The sequence below is a fragment of the Rhipicephalus microplus genome, chromosome 5 (genome assembly GCF_043290135.1).
Source record: "Rhipicephalus microplus isolate Deutch F79 chromosome 5, USDA_Rmic, whole genome shotgun sequence".
NCBI lineage: Eukaryota > Metazoa > Arthropoda > Arachnida > Ixodida > Ixodidae > Rhipicephalus > Rhipicephalus microplus.
In genome coordinates, this window is record NC_134704.1 from 15,063,233 (window position 1) to 15,082,843 (window position 19,611).

The following is a 19,611-nucleotide window of genomic DNA, read 5'->3' on the forward strand; positions in this document are numbered from 1 at the left end:
CACTACTAAGTGGCAGTCAGCACCTTACCCATTTTACCTCTTGTACATCTAGTACTTTCACGTGATACCTCTAGGCACTCTAGGCGCGTTGTCAAATGATAGTGATAGGCACTGGTGATAGCTAATGATAATGAGCTTGTGACAGCTCCTGCTCTCGTGAGCTTGTTTGATGTGAACGTTTCTGTTGTAGCGGCTGTTGACGAACGTAAGTCAAACTTTTGGACACGATGCAGTTGCACGAAGGTGTGGCAACAAACTTTAGTGGACCATCGTGGTCTGTGAGACTTGTGACATGATCCCGCGCGTTTTCTGGCGCTTGCAACTACTGCTGCAATCGCACAATTCGACAATTGATTGTCGCTAGCATTCTCAATTAAGCGCGAATAATTGGGTAATGCTGAGCACAATTATCTCGGTCCTCGTTTGAGCAGTGCACTTCTTGCGCGTTTAGAAACCGACGGCGTTCTCTAAGTTTGTTTGTAGCCATAGGCACGACTGTCACTGCATTCCCCCAGATGGCGGAAGATCGTGAAGTCTTACGAGAGGTTTGGGACGGGCGCCTTCCGGTGTGCTTCAAGCTCGCCGAAGAGGAAGTATACACAATGCAGCAGCCTGAACCTTACTACGTAAGTGCAGTAAATCGTTGCGCAGCGAAACTGAATCTGCAGGTGGCTTGCTGAGTGACGCATTTGGATTTCTAATCGCAGCTGATGATTTCGAGGATAAGCTACTTTCCCTTAGTGGTTGACAAGGTCCATAAGCACTTCTCCAGGCACGTAGATGAACGATACCATGGAAATGAAATGTGGCTCGAATACAACGGTCAACCTCTGAAATGGTGAGTGCTTAGTGTCGCATGCCGATATTGCAGCGTAGCATGCGCGCATTCACACCAGTGTTTTAGTTATTTTTTTGTTGTTTGTTTTGCAGGCATTTACCAATTGGTGTACTTTATGACTATAATGCTAGTGACACCATTTTACCATGGGGTATTACAGTCCACTTTCAGGTATATTTATTCTGGTGCCAGCGATACTGTGCTTGAATGTGTTTGAATGAACTGCATTTTGGTTTTGCTTAGGATTTTCCTGAGAAGCAAATACTACACTGTGGGAGTCGAGCCGTGGTTGAATCGCACTTCATGTCTGCCATTAAGGAAGCAGACATGCTAAAGCATCGCAGCCAAGTGGTCAGCACAATGCAGAAGAAAGACCACAATCAGCTTTGGGTAGGACTACTTAACTCAAAGTTTGACCAGTTCTGGGCCATCAACAAGAAATTTATGGAACGCATTGGTGGAGAGTGTTTCAAGCACATACCTTTTCGGCTGTATATGGTAAGCATTTGTAACCTCATCTCTGCTTGTGTGTGCCATCGTTGGTGATGTACTAATTCTTTATGTCTCTTGGAAGGTATTAAAATGAATAAATAAGATATAAGCTTAGTCCATAACTAATTGTTACTTAGTTCTGTGTTGAAAAATTCGTTAACACTGGTTGTGCTGAAGTGCATGTTTCAACAAGTCAGCTTGTCGAAATGTTGGCTCCGGTAGAACCTGTGTTTACGAAACTTTCATCACACGCTTTCATTTTCCTCTGTCTCTGGCTTCATTGCAGTGTAAACTTATGGTGGAAGGTAAAAAACTTGTAGCACTGCGCCAGCCAAAATGTACACACACACAAAAAATTCAGCAGATCCCATGTACCTTACGAATTGATGTTATCCGAAGCATGTGCATGGAAGGTGACTGTTGTAATATTGAGCAAAAAGGTTACAAAGTGGCACTACAGATATGTACAAATGCATGCTCAGTGATACGTTAAACATATGTAATGTTTATAAAATTCAACAGCCATAACTGCAACCACAACTGACGTTTCTCGAACATTAGGGTGTATGACGTGGCATGGCTCTGTGATAGAATAGTTAATTGCCGTGTGGCATGCTTGGGCTCAATTCCTGCTGGGACGCTGACATTTATTCTTTGCCTTCATCAGGTTAAGGCTGCCAATGTCGACTTTTTCTTAATGTTAACATTAACATTACTCATGTCTGTTCTCGCCGTTCCTGGGTAGATTATATATAAACTGTTAATCACCTGTGGCACATACCCATGGGCGGGTATGTGCCACACATCTGGCAGAAAGTGCTTGGTGACGTACGCGACGGAATTACGACATTATGCATGACCAGCGAGTCACAGTCATCAGACCATCTTACCCTGCCATTCTCATTTTGGTTTACCCCCAGTTAGAAGGGTGGGGACCAGAGCACCCTGAGGTAGGCGGCAAGACAGACAAAAGGGCAGGCTATCTAGATAGATGGATGCTCAAAAATGTTCACAAAGCTAATGCTTTGCATTAAACATAGCATGCATACTGACCACGATGTGCTTTGTTTCTATTTCATTAGCCGGATGGCAGTCTTATCCAAAGGCTAGTCACGCCACTGACACCTTCTGGGGACAAAGCAACTCTAGAGACCTTACTACAGCAAGTGGCCCCTCAGGTTCTCGTAGAAGGTCAGTACCTTCATTGGGTGTTTATTAGTGGTTAATTTTTGCTGAATAATGATATCTAATCTTGCATGGCATAGCGGTGAATTGGAAGCGCTCATAGCAAAGAGTAACTTCAGCAAATAATATCGCTTTATTTCACTTTCATTAAAAGCATGTGACGACATGTAATATTAACAGTTTAACTCTTCAGTGCATCTTGTGCCCAAAATGTAGACTCTCTGCTATAGCATTATAAAAGTGAATTGGATAAGAAAAACTAGTCAACTGATTGATACACTGAATCTGGCATTTAGCCACATGAGGAATTTGCCTGTTGTAAATTGTTAATGTTAAAATAGACAGAAAAAAAATTACATGACTACTACCTTGTGCATACTCTTTCTTCATTGTACATTGCAACAGGTGTTCAGTCCAAAGTGTCCTAAGACGAGTCTCCAAATATTCACGTTTTCGACTATCAAACTGATCAAATATGCGTGTATTGCTAAAGAGCTCCCAGAATAGAAGTAACAGTAAGAGCTCGTTAATTTGAACTCGGTTCATTTGAACTTACAGTTTTCGAACTGATGCCCTGGCCCTGGTGCGGGCCAGTGTATTTCTACTGAGGGAAACTCCTGATAATTCGAACGCGTCAGTATTCACAACGGTTAATTTAAACTGGGATTCCCCGGTTTTCATCGCTTGTCGCAGAAGTCGGCCTTGAGTGATCACAATATGTTGCAGAACTAAGCCAAGGTAAATTTACTAGGGATGCAATGCAGCAGCATTGCTCAGCAGGTGAGGATTCAGAAGCTGTGCCGAAGCTCTTGAACATGACGCAAACAATGCTTATGGAGTCGCTACAGAAGAAACACATGCTAATGCAAATTACTGATTGATCTTAATTTGGCTTGAATTATCTCTGCCATGTAAACGAACGTGTTTTGGAGCATAAATAGCGTCATATATTTTGACAATTAAGGTTCACTGGTCACACGAGTGCATAGGTTCTTTTTTCTGGTGTATCACTGAATGGTCAATTAATTCCTGTTTGCTGTTAGAGCTCCGTGAACCTAATTTAAAATACTACCTGCCCTAAACATGTAGTAGGGCCTCATTTGCGATAACAAATAAGAAAGTGGCTTCTACGCATTCTGCCTGTGCAGTGGAATAGATTTTCTATTCATTCTAGTGGCTGTCCACTAATTTGAACTATGCTTAATCCGAACAATTTCATTTTTGTGAATAAATAAATAAATTGTCATCCTTGAGTTCAAATTGACGAGCTTGTACTCTATAGCTTCTGTTGCTTTTGTAAAGTAAATTGGTGAAGCTACATTGGACTGCATTAATGAAACTATAGGTGGCAGCACATTGAAGATACTTCTGGTAATTCACTCATTACAAATTATGCTGCGGAAAAAACTTGGTGGGTGCTTAAGTTTTTCCTTCAACTGTAGAACGTAATAGCATATTCGGGCCTCATTTGCATCACCTTCTCAAATGCTGCCCTGGCTGTGCTTCTCGATGAACACTTCAGCCGTGCCACAAAGAAAAGAACATTTGTGCCCATAACATTGGCCGTTTCAGCCTATCTTAGAATGCTCACTGCAACTACAGTTGCGGAGTGCCCAATGCACGATATAGAAAAGTACCAACTATGCATCCGTAAGGCAACACGAGCACTTGCGCAGCTGCACACTTTGTTGTTGTGCCGTTGCTAATGTTGATCAATTATGCCTGTGTGCTTTGTGATTGTTGAGCCTTTAGCCAACCACTCATTGCATGTTTCACGCCTGGTGTTTCAACGCCTGGTGCGATTTTACGCTGTTGCCACACAATATTACGTGCAATTCGTAATTTCCCTGATGCAGTTTTAAGCACTGATAGGGCTTTGTGATCAAACCCCAGGTGATCGAACCCCAGGTGATCAAAATTTCCAGAGCCGTCCACTACGGTGTCTCTCACGATTATATGGTGGTTTTGAGACATTAAACCCCAGATATCAATCGATGGAGCTCTGTGGTATATTTGCTTGCGACGGTGAAGTCTTGGTTTAGATTCCCACTCGAACTGGAGGTTTTTATTATTTATTTGTTTACATCCACCTTGAATTTTTGCTCACAGACAATGCTGATTTTTCACTCACAACTAATGATGCCAATGTCGACGCTGGAATTTCTGCAAAACGAGCTCTGTAACAAGACATCTGTCACGAGGCTAGTCAACCCACAAGCTCTCGTGTAGGTTCTTGTGCATACAAACCGATGAGAAAACCCACATCGGTAAAGAGAACACGAGACCGTTTATGCACACAAGAAAAACAACTAAATATATTTTCAATAAACTAGATAAAGAGAAAGGAATAAGAGGAAAAACAAACAGCACACAAATTCGAGGAGAAATTAACCTAATGACCACGAAATGCTAAGGATGCGTAAGTTCCGCAATAGCAAAAGCGACTGTCACCGTTCGGTCGCGGCACTCTTGTAGACGGCGAGAGTTGATGCGATGGGGTGCAGACAAGGTAGATCAGAGGTCCAAGCGTTGCTCGGGTTGAAGGTAGCTCCGGGCGCACCAAGGTCAGTGACCTCTCAGCGTTCGTCCTCCGACGCTGGGACGTAGCCCTGGAAACGGGACGAGCCTGGCCAAAGCCAGATGGTGAGAAGCCTGGCCAACGCCAGACGACGAGCGGCCTGGCCAACGCCAAACGACGAGCGGCCTGGCCAACGCCAGATGACGAGCGGCCTGGCCAACGCCAGACGATAGATGATGCTCGGGTGCCCGACCAGGTGGGAGCCCGCAGCAGCCTTGCCTCAGGAACTCGGCCGCCACCCCCGCGCCCTGGTAGCCTGCTTGCCTCCGTCGCGTCCCGGCCACATCTGCCCCGTTCTTCGTTCGGGCTTCTTTCAAACCAGCGTGGGGGCCTCTCATTGGTCCGAACTTCACGCGCCTCGTCTGCCCATCGTCTTCCTCACCGAATACATCGCGAAAGCGCGCGTCCACACCATCGGTCGTCGTCGTCTTCTTTCCTATCCTGGTGCACTCGCGCACATTTTAAACCGAGCGCTGGTTGCACTCGCGCACTTCACTAAACGCGCACTTCACTTATCACAACATCTGAAAGCGAGAAAGACTCTCTCTCTCTTGGAAGTACAGTGGCAGCATGCAATGTAAAGCTCGCATAAAGTCTTTTTTTTTTCGTTTTCTTCAAAGATTTAGACATTGTTTAGGTAACATTCTTCACGTTTGTCTTGTGGTGTCTGTTTGTAGAATGCAAAAATGCAACATATGCTGTATAAGAGTGCTGTGGAACGAAGCACAGTGAAAAAGAAACCACTTGTGTCATGTGTGCGTGCAAGAGATAAGGCTTTAATGAAGCATGAAGTTATCATGCGTGCTGGGTATTTCTCGGTGATTATAGTAAAACACCGCTAATTGCTGAGAACGCTGCATAACTATGCTCTGACCTGAAGTATGCAACAACCGCAAAATGCAAATTTCCACCTACTGACACGGGCCGCCTTTAAAGAAACAAATACAGTAAATAAGTGGATGAGACTCGCTTACTCTTGAAGGCAGAGCTCAAGCGTCCTCCAAGTTTTTCCAAATACTTTTTGTCTGTGTTTTTTGTGTGTGTTATGTCTTTTTCGCACACGCATGCTCTGCATAGGTGAATTGGTAGGTTTTCTGACTTCTTCAGATGGAGCCAAACACACCATCATCACGCACGGGATCCAGGTCCCTCTGGACACACCACTTCAGTGGATGAGTGAACACCTCAGTTACCCAGACAACTTTCTTCACTTGTGCGTCATGCTGTGCTCATAGTGAAAGCTTCGAATGCACATAGTGATATTTCTCAAACTGTTCGGCTAGTCGGGGCGCTGGGGTAGGGGTGATTTATCGTGTGTGTGCATAAGGGGTTTATAACAATTAATAGGCACCTTGTGTGAATTATTTTACTTGAATGCCTTGTTCTTTCCTCTAGACTGTGCAAACATTTTGCATGCATATAGTGCATCCTATCTGGTATAACTATGAATTGGGCTGTTCAAAATATATAATTCTTATTGGTCAAGGTACATGCTTTTCTTGTGAGCGTTACAGAATTTTCTTGTATTAGCAAGTTTGTCAGTTTGCTCAGAGCACACCAGAAGTTCTACAATGGGTGTATTAGGTACTAACAAAGGTTTATTCGGACTCTTAATTTAGTTCAATGAGGCACACTCTTGTTGGGCTCTCATTCCCAAGTGCATATGCTTAAAATATTGCTTGATTCCTATCATACTCAGCCTTGTAGTGCCACCGAAGCATGTTGAAACTAGTTAATCGTGTCGTTGTGCTTGTTGAAAGTCATTCCTTGGTCATGTAAGGCACTGCCACTAATGAACAGTAGGTGTGTCCAACTTGATTTTGGTGAAATTTAGTCATGTCACTCATGTGCGTCATCACCGTGGTGTGATTTTGTCAAAAATGAGTTGTCTCCAACTTTCTTGTTGTTACGCTATGAGGTTGATGTCCCCCCACTGTGGCATGCCTCATGATCCTATCTTGGCTGTTGCACCTGTTTTGTGAGTGCACTGTCAGGCCTACTTACTTTTACAGTGCAATGCCCCAGTTATATCTGGTCAATTCTGTGCAGCTTTTGACAACCTCACTATTATGAGAATATGTTAGAGCACTATTCATACTCTTAAAGCATAGCTTAATTTTCTTTAAAGTGGTGTCTGCACAATGTTGCAGTACAAGCTTGCAAGCATTCACTGCTAGAGGCAATAATATTTGGCTTCAAGTTAGTTATGGGATAGATATGCACAGCACAAGAACGCAGCTTTATTCATGATTGTTTTTGCAATGGCGCAAGAAATACTGTGCCATACGTAGTGCGTCGAAATACTCAGTTTACAGTGCTGAATGTGAAGCTTTTAGTGACCATCTAACAGCAAGGCTTGCGTTGATAACCTTTGACAAGTGCAATGGAATATCCTGCATGGAGTATGGACCCACACATAAATGAAGGGCAATTTTGGGGCCGCACAGATTTAATAGATTTATCCGCACATACCAAATAAATAATCTCATTTTAAATGCTTTATTAAATTTTCGACCAATATAAAACGAGAAGTAAATTTGACGTGCCAACAGCCTGAACAAAGCCACATTCTATGTGGAATTTACGGTAAGGGCAGTGTTCAAGCACACACGTTTTTATTCATATGTGACCTTGTTTGTGTCTTTCTTGTGCTAGCTATGAAAAGTGACTGTTTAGTATGAACTATTATTTTAGATCATTACAAAAGTATGCAAGATAATTGATACAGTTATGACCATATGGCAGTTTAGTGATTTAATTAGAAATTCGTTTTAAGGAAGTTTTGTGTCACTTGTGCATACTTTTCCGTAATTGTAATGTGTTCAGTTTCAAGGTGACTACAATGTGTGTGTGTTTGTGTATACATGACTTTTAATAATTTATTAACATTGAAGAATTAGAAAAGAAAGGTTGTTCACAGTGCACATTGTGGTTGTAAAAATAATAAAAACAAAAAGGCTTGCACATTGGTATGAGCCAAATGAAGTGTTTCAACAGCAACTTCTCTGTTCTTTACAGCTTAGGTGGGCTCTCTCATTAGCATTAGCTTTGTGAGTGCATACAAAGTCAGAAAGGTTGCTTCAAATCGCTTTCTAGCATGCAGTTATTGTTCAAAAGCTACAAGCAGGCAGTAAAGGTCGATTACGTGGTACTGTAATCACGATGAAGCGACGATGTTCTGCACTTACAAAGCCCACAAAGTGGCTAATTGCACCAAAGAAGACTGGCTTCCTATTGTGTATACCAAATGCATATTTCTAAACTTTCCTACATTCCTTATAGAGTGCATTAAATTACGTGTACTGCATTTTCACTACGTATGTTTGACTGGTAGACTTTTCCTAACATACGTAAAGTAGCAGTAAATTAAATTACCAATACTAATTTAAATATATTTTACAATGCAATTAAAATGCAGCAGGTGCATAACAAGATGGATCAGCTGTAGAGAGAATATTCACATTCAGGAAAATCTGAACACACCGCGTCTATTTCCCATAAAGCTTACATGATTGTCATGGCTGTCTTAATAATAACAACATAAGTGTGTGCATAGTATACAACCTGTTTCTTTAAAAAAATGCTGAAAAAATAAATTGCAGCAATCATGTGATACATTTGTGTTTGCATGTAAAGAAAAATAGTTTATCTGTGTTCTGTTAGATTGTGCTGGACCTCTAACCTTACAGTAAGTTGCTAAACTCTCAATTTAACCTCTCCTCATTCATTGTTTTGGGAACATATTGCTAAAAGTTAAAGCAATTCACACTTTGCTGGCATATTCACTGTTCACTGCTCACAAGCACACACTTGAGCAAGTCTTAAATATTTCAGCAGGTTATAGTCTATATTGTGGTGTTGCAAAAGTGTCTGTATTATCAAAATTTGGCTAACAGTTTCAGCAGATGATTTTAGAGACCTGGCAGCAAAATTGCGAGTGTGACTTTATTGTCACTAAGCTTAGCGATACCATAATTTTTTTTTGCATAAAAAGAATCGTCAAGACTGCAAATGAAGAAATGCTGCACTGCTATGTGTATGGCTATTTTAGTAGTTAATGCTACACATGAATGTTTATAAGTCCGAACTTTGAATTGATCTTCATACATGCTATGGTGTTATATAAACATGAAGCCATGGTTTTATTCTTGGGAATGACGGTTGTATATTAATTGAGATGAAATATAAAACCGCTCGGGTAGTGCACATTGCATGGCAAGTGTATTTTGCATGGTGTGGCTGCACAACTTTAAAAACAGTGTGACAACACAAAATACGTTGATTTACTTTCTTTTATTTTCCTATTTTTTAAAACTTTCCTGCTTTCCTTTCAGACACTGCTCATCTAAACAGTTTATTCTATTCCCTCTTTCACCCTTTCCAAATCATCAATGGAAACTGCCATTCAATATACCTATCAGGCAGTGGGAAAATACTGACAATAAATCCTTGCATTAGCATATTGATGCAAGCTCTAACATGTAAACTCATGTAAAATTACCAATACCGTTATCACAACAAGGTAGACCTCAACTTGGGCAAGTTTATTCATTGTAATGAGGGAAAAAAAAAATGAGGCTTAACAGTCAAATAATCACATAGGGCAGGCAGTGAACAACCAGGAGTTCATTGGATGCATGCATGCGCCAAGTATAAAAAAAAAAAAGCCTTACCTGCGTGCATAGCCCAACATTTAATATGTGTAGACTAAGTAATATGCAGGTTCACTTATTGTACAAAATGACATTATTGACAGAAATAAGTTGGTAGTCACAGTTTTTTTCGGTATGCAGTGGTCTTCTATCGTCTTTAATACTAATTTTTGTTTGTGCATATACAGCAATAACTCGATTTGTGAAGTCAGTGCTTGTTCCTTGCAATTATTTCCCATTTTATTGCTTCACCTATCGGATACCAGTTGTGGTGATGACACAACCATATTTATGATGACCCAGTATTTATTTTTTGGTAAAATGTATATTTCACTACTAGTTTGTTGAGCAGCTAGACTTCACTGCTTTCAGAGTCAGCTAATTTTAGTCTGTTCATTTTAAATCTTATGTTTTGCAAAAAGTTCAGTTTGCAAGAATTACTTGCTTTCATAATAAAAGCATTTTGCTTTAGCACGTAACAAGTTTCTACAATGGCAAGTATAACAATAACACATATCGCTGCACAAATTGTGCCTTCAATATTAGGAGAATATCTTTAAAAGGCATATGCGGTGCTTCTTTTTAAGGCAACTTTGCAAATAGCAAAGGCAGTTCAATAATGAAGACAGGTGGTACAAGAAATATTCTTCTGCAATCTTTTGGATTATCAGCACATTTATAACTTCTCTGCTGCTATAATACAACAGCACTTTTCTCCCTCTATCACATACTTGTGGGTGCCATTTGCGATATCGATGCAGAAGCATCTAAACCTGGCAACAGAGGCCTGTAATAAGCTACTCCACAAAGTTATGTCTACTGTAGCTGCAGTGTAACAGTTGCATACGGACTGGCTGGGGCATACACTGTAGAGAGCACACACGCAGTTTGCTAGAAGTGCACATATTGTATCTGGTAAATCCGGAAAAGAATGGTTCAAGGCATTCACACCTGCTCCAACAAAAGTGAAAGATGTCCTTTAGGCAGATGATGATGTGATATGCTCATCAACTCTTATGCTCATCAACTGGTGCTTTGAAAAATCTTGAAAGTGCACTTAATATTTTCAAGCTTGTGACTTCTACAATGCACTTGTGGTAACAATGCATGGAAGAGCTCGAACATGCCACATTGCCAGAGGAAAAGATCGGTTATCTCTCTGTGCTTTAAGCTTGTTAACATGCAGCTCTCTGTTACCGTACTAAACTATATTTGCTCCTATCAAAACAACTTAAGCATTTCGTCGTCATGATAAGTCAATGCAACTGTTGTTATCTCTGCCTTTTTTAATTTGTGCAATGGCTTGTCAGGGGAACAAAAGGCAAGCACCGGACACAGATAGACGACGCCATACAGTGTGAGTCAGTACAGTTACAGATCCGTCAGTGTCAATGCAGAAACTAAGTCACTCTCTCAAAGCTTGCACAATATTCCGCAGGGCAGTGGTTGCTTCGGAAGGAGGGATTTGGTTGAGAACGGTGAGCGCTCTTGACGTGTAGGATTCCAGAAGTGCCTTTGTTTTCTCGATGCCGTCTCCATTCACAATAGCGTTGTGAACCTATGAAACACAAGGACACACCAACTTTTTACACATAATCTTACAACATATTGCTCACTTTTAAGTTTGTAGCTGAAGTTACTGTAAAATTGTTTGCACAATGTGTCCTGAAGTTCGGTGTGTGGGTATTTTTAGTGTCTTTAATGAAAGGAGTAATATTGTGCTACGTACTGCAAGTTATTTAGCGTTCCTTAAAGTGACAGATTTGTAGCATTGCAGAGGTGAGCACTGTACCATGCAACTCTTTTTTCAATTCCATATCTCGAGCATAGTTTGAGCCTCTTCCAAGCATCGGCATAGCCAGTGGGGTTGTTTCAGGGGGTTTCAACTGCCCTCTCCCACCCATGAAATATATTTCTGGGTACACCCTTGCCCTCAAGCAATCCACATTGGAAAACCTTCCTGGGAGATGAATGATTGCCCCTCTGCTATTTTGTACGTGCTCGCTTGACTTAAACCCTTGTCACTCAAGTGCATCTTTTGAGGCAAGTGCTGATTTTGCAATGCTCTCACTTTTATTTTTGCCATTCCTCATCAGGGCGTGCCATGCTTTTCTTTCTTTTTTTTATGTGGCAAACCATGTACGACATGGTTTGCCACAACTTCATGCTGTCTCACAAACCTGCGTTATATATGATTGATGTCTAGACAAGAATTGTATCATGCCCGATTTGGTGTCGACATCAGCACCATCGTTTGCTTGCTTTCTCTATTAGCCCAGGTGCATAACTGCTGTGTTGCACAATGTCAGGGCTATGACACAGTGCTTCTAACTGTAACACAGGCTGACTGAATCATGTTATTGGCCACCCAGTTCTCCACCCAAAAACTGCTTGGCACTGTAAAATTGAATTGCTGCACAAACTTGAAGAAAAAAACAAGAGAGACAGGAAAGAGTGCAGAATACCAACTCAACCAGTAAACCAACTTCCTGTCTCTCTTGTTTTTTTCTTCAAGTTTGTGCAGCAATTCAATTTTTCAAGTATGAACCAACTAGTCTGCAAAAAAGTATTGGCACTGTAGTTTGAGTATTTTTCTGACAGAGGGCAATAACTAATTTCACAGCAGTAGAACATCTTTTGATGAACTGGAATACTTAGTGTGGGAAATTACAGTACCTTCAGGTAGTCCAGCTTCTCAACATTGTCCCTGTGGCTGCGAATCTCTTCAAGAAGGCTTGGATCAGATTCTAGGTGCAAAACAACTGGTGCAGACGTCAGTACAAATGGCATGCCAGGAGGATGCCTGTACGTGTCAACAAATGGTTGCAGGTCGGAATGAACCTGCATAAATAAAGTTTCAGTCATCAATGTCCAGAAGCTGCCCAGCTACATGCATGGAAAGCATAAATTTGTGCACAAAATATGAAGAGTGCTATAGTGGAAGCCCTGGATTTTCTTGCTCAAATCTTACTACACAGTAGACAAGTGGAACACAGGCCCAGCTGGTATATGTTTAACCGTGACTGTTTCATTGGAGTATAATTAAGCTCTTCTGACTGAAAACTTGACCAGTCAGATGGGTGAAATGCTATAGGCACTCAGTCACAGCAGCAGTTTCAAGCACATACACTAGTGCTAGCAAGCTCTTAATAGAGAAACGTTTGTCACTACACGATTGCCTTTTGCTACCTTTCTTTCCGTAGTATATCTGTAGGTGGCACTTAGTTGCAGCATGCAAAGCTGCTTCAAAAGACATGTGGTTTTCCTTGTAGAGAAGTGTTTTGGAGAAAGTGGCTCAAACATCTTCGTTCAGCTTTTCATATTGGCAGCGCTGATTATTTCATCTTGGAGTGTGTGTCTGCTAAATAAGGCCACTAGTGCATTGAATTTGTTGATGCTGGCAGTACTTGAACAGTGTGCTACAAAGTTACATACGAGGGTCACTTAGACACTACACCACATGGGATGTAAATTTGATGCTTGAAAATTCTCATAAAGGAATGCGAGAATGTACCTAGGTGCCTCTGGGAATACTCGGAGATCCCAAGTTTTTTATGGCATTTCATGCGGTAGCACGCTACACTAAAGGCTTTTAGGGGCGAAGCTCCTTAGGCCGCGAGTCGTTGCCTCTTCCGTAGTAATAGTATGTAGCCACATCTAGTTTTGAGTTGCTCAATGGATGTTGTGTGTATATCTCGTTGGGAATAATATAACTAGATGGCATTAGTCATTTTCACAGCATATCCATGGAGTAAATGATTATTAGTGGGGCAAAGCGTCCCTCCGTCGGTCTGTCTGTCCATTCGTGCTTCCGTCTATCCTTCTATTCATGGGGTGTCTGTGCATCTGTCGGCCTGTCTGTTTGTCCGTGCTTCCGTTTGTGGTTCCATCACTCCGTCTGTACACCCGGACGGACGAATGCTTCACCACACTAATCGTTATTCACTCCGTGGATATGCTGTGATCTTAACTGAAGCTGACCTGACTTATGAAAGCAAGTTCAGGTCTCCCTGGCTAAGTGTCGTTGATATATGTGTTGTTGCTCATCTGGTGCCACTTCAGGGGCACACGAAGATGTGGACACTACAGAGCTTGGTGATGCATCAAAGCTTGCAGCTATGTGCTATTGTGGAAATATCTAGCTTGCACTACGTTAATAACTGCTGTTCCTTTCAATATTTCAGTACAGACCACACTTTGTTGCTTATTTCACACAGTTGGATATCTCATGCAAAATGCTTCAAGTAAGGCAGAACAAAACAGTGCAGTAAAATTTTTCATGATCATTGACATTCTTGAGGCACATATAATACAACAACGAAGACTTCGTAAAATAAGCTGTTGCGAGAAAAGGAAAGCTTGCATGAGATAGAATACAACTACTGTTGTGCAAAACTTGTACACCTTAAACACTTTCTGAGCATGGTCAGAAAATGCTGCCGATCGGTAGTCGAGGCTTCCGAGACCTTGCAAGCCAAATTTTATATCACAGCACGTGGCCCGAGTATTCGAAGGAAAAAAAAAGAGAGAGAGAGAGAGAAAATGTGCTCAAGGTCATGAGGCATGCACGACGTTTTTCTTTACTCGGACCATCTCTTTCCGCCTAGCTTCCAGTGCTCAGACAAAGGAAGAGAGAATGCAAATGCAGCGTGCGACAATTCTTTACTCCACTCGTACTGGACGAATTCTAAAAATTTTTGTGGCAGTAAATTCATGAGGCAATGAGCTCCTTTATTGCATCCATTCCATGGTTACTTGGAAAAAGTGTTGCAAGGCCCCTTTAAGAGACACACTGCACGCACAAAAGGTGGCAGTACAAGCTCAGTGGCACTGTCTTTACATATCCCCGACTTGGCATGATTTTTTTTTTTTACATGCGGAGTGGGCAGCATGTACTTATCTTTTAGTGCACTAGTTCCAAAACAACTTGTAATGCTCACTATTTATACACTATTACAAGCATTACTGATGCAGCACCAGTTGGTGAAACTGTATGAAATACATTAATGTGGAAATTTTGAGTTACTATAGAGTGAATTTTACTGCGCCTCGTCCATTTGCAAACTAACCGACAAAAGATTAACGCTGTTCGCCATGACAGCTGCTACTGTCATCTGGCGGGGGTTGCAAAACGGGGCACCAACATCCCTCGAGCCACAACAGCTCTTGCGTCCAATCCAAGTCACAGGAGTGCTCCCCCCTCCCCTGTTGTGATGCAACATAAATTTGCACCCCTCAAGACAATATGAAGACTACGGCGCTTGTGATCAAAACGGTGCCAACCTGCCATGCAAGTCCGATGCTCTTGCCAAACTCGAAGCCAAGCTCTTGGAAGTCCTGTTCATGGCTTGCAAGTTCTAATGTGGCCTGGCAGCTGTTCGACATGAGTGAACCCGTGGAGAGGTAGTTCTTTTCCTCCCACTGGGCAATGCCCATGCTGGAGCTAGGAATAGGACTGCCTTGCAGATCGTGGTCTCCCAGAAACTCTGACTGCATGAAGTCGCCTATGGCTGTGGCCACCAAGTCCACCACCTGTGCAAACCAATCACAGTGACAAAATGGTAACCCTGTTTTGCATATCTGATATAGTTTCCAATAATACCAAGCTTCATTAACAAAGGGGTGGTTAAAGAAAATTGTGTCACTAAATGCCAACACTGACTAAGGATAGACTTGAGGAATGCGGTCATAAGATTTTTTAATGAAAAGTGAAGCTAAGCAAACGATAATAATTTTTCTATATTGAAATCGTTCTATAGCACTATTGATATCTATGCATGAAATTTCAGACCTTGTCGTACAATTTATATTCTTGGTATGCAGTCGTGTTGTTAAGGTTGCCAACTTGCATTCTTATTTTCAAAGGATATGTAGTGTTGCACAAGGTATGGGGTAATGTCAGCGTCAGTTGCATATCGTCGAAAACGGCCAAAGAAGGAATTCAAAGCTCGCAGTGTTTCATGCTTAATTCCTTACGAGCTTATGCCAACTACTGGTCTAATGAATCACCTTTCTGATGCTTTAAAGCACATTCTGTCAGTTTAGATTAATATTAAGCATTTAGTCTATCTCAAGTTGTGCTATATTTTTTTCCGGTTCAAAGTGTACCCTTAGAAGTGTATTGTTATGCTTGTATGTTATCCTGTTTTCTTCTTTTGTATCGCCCACACCTGCTCAAAGCCTGGCACCCAGGCTAGCAGTAACCTGTAAATAAATAAAATAAATAAGTCAAGTTTATGGGGGTAGTTTATATCATAAGCAAGCTTGTAAAATGGAAAGATGTTGAAGCATGCCATCATTGAAATAGTCTCCCGAGCTTAGGCAGAGTCTGGCTTAGTGGACACAATGAAACTGTCTTAAAATCTGAGCTTCAATTCTGCTGCAATCAAGTAGAACTTGTAAGATATTGATTCCTTGTGTCAAGCATCCAAAGGCAGCTCCGGTGTTTAAAAACGGTGCCATAGCTGAGGATCCAAGATTGATTTACATGACTTGGGGATGTTTTATGTATATATGCACCAGAATGCATTAACATTTTTGCATTTTGTTTTGTCAGAATGACTGCAATAGTGTTCCACTTCTATCAACCTGGAATGAAAACCTTGGGCTTGGCAGCGCTACACCATACAGAGGTACATAATGGGTTAAGATGCAAGAAATGATGTGAAACTAAACATTTAGCTAACAATTTGGCAGCATACCTTGCAGTTCTTCAGATCGGTCAGGGATTTGCTGGCATTGGCAATAAGGTAGTCCCCCGTCAAGACGGATATCTTGTTGCCAAATTGCAAGTCCTTGAGCGTTGTGGCATCGGGGAAAAGTTCATTTGACAAATTCAGCACCCCTCGGTGAATCAGATGTGCTGTGTGGATCATTTCAGTGATTTCGGCCAGCGACCTTTGGCGTTGTGTGATGCCTGCCACACGCTCTTCCTCGAGACAGTCCTGCCGCGTACTTGGGTGTCCAGCTGCCTTTGACAGCAGCAGCACAATAAGGCCTCTTGTCTGAATATTGGTGCGTCCATTGTATATCAGTCGCCTGCAAACAGAAAGTCATTCACGTGAAAAGTAAACATGGTCAACATAGCATCATTATTTAATTTTGAAGAAGCATTGTGCTGAGACCGAAGCTCACAGTGGTAAATTGAATGGGTATAGCTTGTGAGCTTTTACTCTGCATGGCCAGATCGGCACCTGGGCCCACTTTATAAAATTAGGGGCTTGTGGGACGCGTAGAAAGTTTATTCCTGTGGGCATACTGCAGGCCAATGTATGTTTATTTAGTGATAACCCCAATCGGGTCAAAGGGAAATTGGGCTGTAAAGATAGCTACCAATCTTCGCATTTTCACTTTTTTTTTTGTTCGTGACTTGGTTAACAGGGGCCTACAGTAGTCACGCTAATGGTAAGCGATCTGGTCTGCAAGATTTTGGCATCAACACCGACAGGTGGAGGAGTGCAGGGGTAACAAACTTGACTGTGAAAACGTTAGGTGTTATGATTTAGATAAATTAACGTGATTATCACATCAGACGGCATGTTCCCATCTGTTTCCCGACCAGGGATGAGGAACCGAAAGCTCAGCAATCCGCAAAATAATAATAAAATAAATAAACAAACATATTTAGAAACGTGCTTGTCCGCATTGAGTGTGGCCGAAACGCGTCTATATTTATATATTTATATATATATATTTATATATATATATATATATATATATATATATATATATATATATGACCACGCTTTTTCATTTTAACCTCCCGCGCATTATTCGCTGCGCGGAATTTTAGGTATACGCATTGCGGGAAAGTAATAATAAATAATCGGCGTAAAAAATTTTGTAACACACGGCAGTGAATGTTTCCTTTCGATCACAGTAGGCGAAATTAGGAAAGAACCGCGTGCACACGCATGCGAGCAGTTGCCATGGTGACGCTACCCCAGCGACGCGTTACACCGCTTCTGTGACCGCTTCAAGTTCATGGTTTCCTGGCCAGTCTAGACGGCGGCCTGAATGGAGGGCAACTGGCGCCTCCTCTCCGAATCTCGAGCAACACGCGACTTACATGCGCGTTCAAAGCCACTGGGTCATCCGGTCAAGGAAGTTCGTTCGCACGGTTTTCAGGGCGAATTCCCGACCACGTACGAAAACGGTGCTTCTAAACAATTCCCTCCCCCCCCCCCCCGCCTATTTTTCACCGCACTGTCCCGTTTACTTCGTCGCTTTCAATTGGGTTCATCACATTAGCTGTGGTACGCGCACATTTATAAACACGGTAGGCGAACGAAGACAGTAAAGAAAGAGAGAGGGAAAAAGAAAACGCAATGCAGATGTGAATAACCACAAACGGTTTGGGCTAACACGAGTGAGTGCATTGCGATGCTTAGCGCACGGGCCGTATTGTCAACACCTGGACGAACGTGCTGAAGATGCGCACTGTATATTTATGGAAGTTGCCATCGATTCACACATGTAGGTTAGGAATGCACGCAAGTCTCAGGGGATTGTAAACATAATCATGGTTTGTACTCACTTTGCAGTCTTCAGTACCGGGTGGTTGGTACCGATCAGCTTGCGCACGTGGAATGCAATGTTGGATGTTTCGTCGTTGAGCAGACATCGCAAACTAAAGTACGACGTGGGGTAACCGACGATTTTCTCTGCGTTCGACACAGCACGATTCCAGTCTGTGGTTTTAGTTGAGGCCCACAAACCAGCTGATGCGAAAGTTCTGCTCGCGTGCCACTGACCAGGGAGGACAGCATCTCTCTGAGCGCACAGTGCGCGCAACAGCGCTCGGCTCATGTCGCGCGAACGACGAGTCACGTTACGGGCGCGATCAGAAAAGTTTTACTCGCCGCCGCGGCCGTAATACAAACTTGCTCAAACTTGTGCGAGCCATCCTGCTGCAAGCAGAACGAAACTGCTGTGTACCCGGACTAGGCTTGCATAAAGTTGAATATTTTCACTTACGTGAAGAGTAGCGCTAGTGAACGTACTAAACTGTGCGCAAAAAACATTCACAAATTTTGTTGGCAAATAAATTTATATTTTGTTTACAAAATATTTTAAAATGTTTAGTTTTGTAAAGAAATTTTGTTCGAACTTCTTGTGCGCCTTTATATACATTGTGTTCACGATCTTGTTACTAGCGCCACGTAGTAACAATGTTTGAAATACCACTACCAAGCTAGTTTCGGTTTCGGTGAATGGCTCGCGCTCTCTGTGTGGGCTAGCAGCAAGGTTACTCAATACAAGTACGTTCGCCCCCTTTAAGACTAAGCCTTTCCTGCTGGGCATGCACCAAATTTACCGATCACAACCATTGCTCAAGAATAAAACTTGGGGCGTGTTTCTAAACCACACGTTCCGAAACAGTCGCCGTCGCTCCAGTGCGGCAGCGCGATCATTTGTCCCACACAGCGCTTCAACTATTTATGATGTTAAGGCGAACGCGTTAGAACGTCCCATAAAACGCGAAAATTGGCTGTCGGCGTCCCTCGTTGGCGGGGTCAACACGAGTGAGGCGAAAAATCACGTGTTTACGTGACAGATTGCAAAATTTGTAACGTTACCGCAAGTGCCCATGGTGTCACATAACGTGGCGTCACATAATGACATCGTCACTTGGGGGACGGTGGGCAATCGCGGAGTCGGTGCATAATAAGGAGAGGCCCAGCAATATAAGCTGCTGCACCCCCCCCCCCCCCCCCAGAGGCACTGCGAATTGATTGAGAAGAAAAAGAAACTCGCTTTCCCGTTATAGTCGTTGTAGGCGAATAAAAAAAACAAATAAAAATCTATGAGGGTGCTTTTTTTTTCTGTATGGTCCTGCAGCCTTCGTTTTTACCACGTTTTGTTTC

General features: G+C 42.3%; 2 protein-coding genes across 2 annotated transcripts; one reads left to right on the forward strand and one right to left on the reverse strand.

Moving 5' to 3' along the window:
- Window positions 1–70: 70 nt before the first annotated feature.
- On the forward strand, window positions 71–6,717 carry Atg5 (autophagy protein 5). Its single transcript, XM_037426105.2, has 7 exons — window positions 71–205; window positions 516–626; window positions 708–838; window positions 931–1,009; window positions 1,082–1,336; window positions 2,413–2,521; window positions 6,201–6,717. The coding sequence occupies exons 2-7, from the start codon at window positions 516–518 to the stop codon at window positions 6,326–6,328; spliced, it is 813 nt and encodes a 270-aa protein (XP_037282002.2). The 5' UTR covers window positions 71–205; the 3' UTR covers window positions 6,329–6,717.
- A 4,296-nt stretch (window positions 6,718–11,013) lies between these two features.
- Pdss2 (Decaprenyl diphosphate synthase subunit 2) lies at window positions 11,014–18,675 on the reverse strand. The gene is made up of 5 exons (XM_037426104.2): window positions 18,282–18,675; window positions 16,447–16,783; window positions 15,029–15,277; window positions 12,422–12,586; window positions 11,014–11,303 (listed from the first exon to the last, which is right to left on the reverse strand). The coding sequence occupies exons 1-5, from the start codon at window positions 18,551–18,553 to the stop codon at window positions 11,151–11,153; spliced, it is 1,176 nt and encodes a 391-aa protein (XP_037282001.2). The 5' UTR covers window positions 18,554–18,675; the 3' UTR covers window positions 11,014–11,150.
- Window positions 18,676–19,611: the final 936 nt, after the last annotated feature.

Coding starts and splice junctions, on each gene's coding strand:
- Atg5 (XM_037426105.2), top strand. CDS start 516: ATGGCGGAAGATCGTGAAGTCTTACGAGAGGTTTGGGACGGGCGCCTT. Junction 1,337..2,412: donor TACCTTTTCGGCTGTATATG/GTAAGCATTTGT, acceptor CTATTTCATTAG/CCGGATGGCAGTCTTATCCA. Junction 2,522..6,200: donor CCCTCAGGTTCTCGTAGAAG/GTCAGTACCTTC, acceptor TGACTTCTTCAG/ATGGAGCCAAACACACCATC.
- Pdss2 (XM_037426104.2), bottom strand. CDS start 18,553: ATGAGCCGAGCGCTGTTGCGCGCACTGTGCGCTCAGAGAGATGCTGTC. Junction 12,587..15,028: donor GCATCGGACTTGCATGGCAG/GTTGGCACCGTT, acceptor TTATTTATGCAG/GTTCATTCCGACCTGCAACC. Junction 11,304..12,421: donor AGAAGCTGGACTACCTGAAG/GTACTGTAATTT, acceptor TGTGTTTCATAG/GTTCACAACGCTATTGTGAA.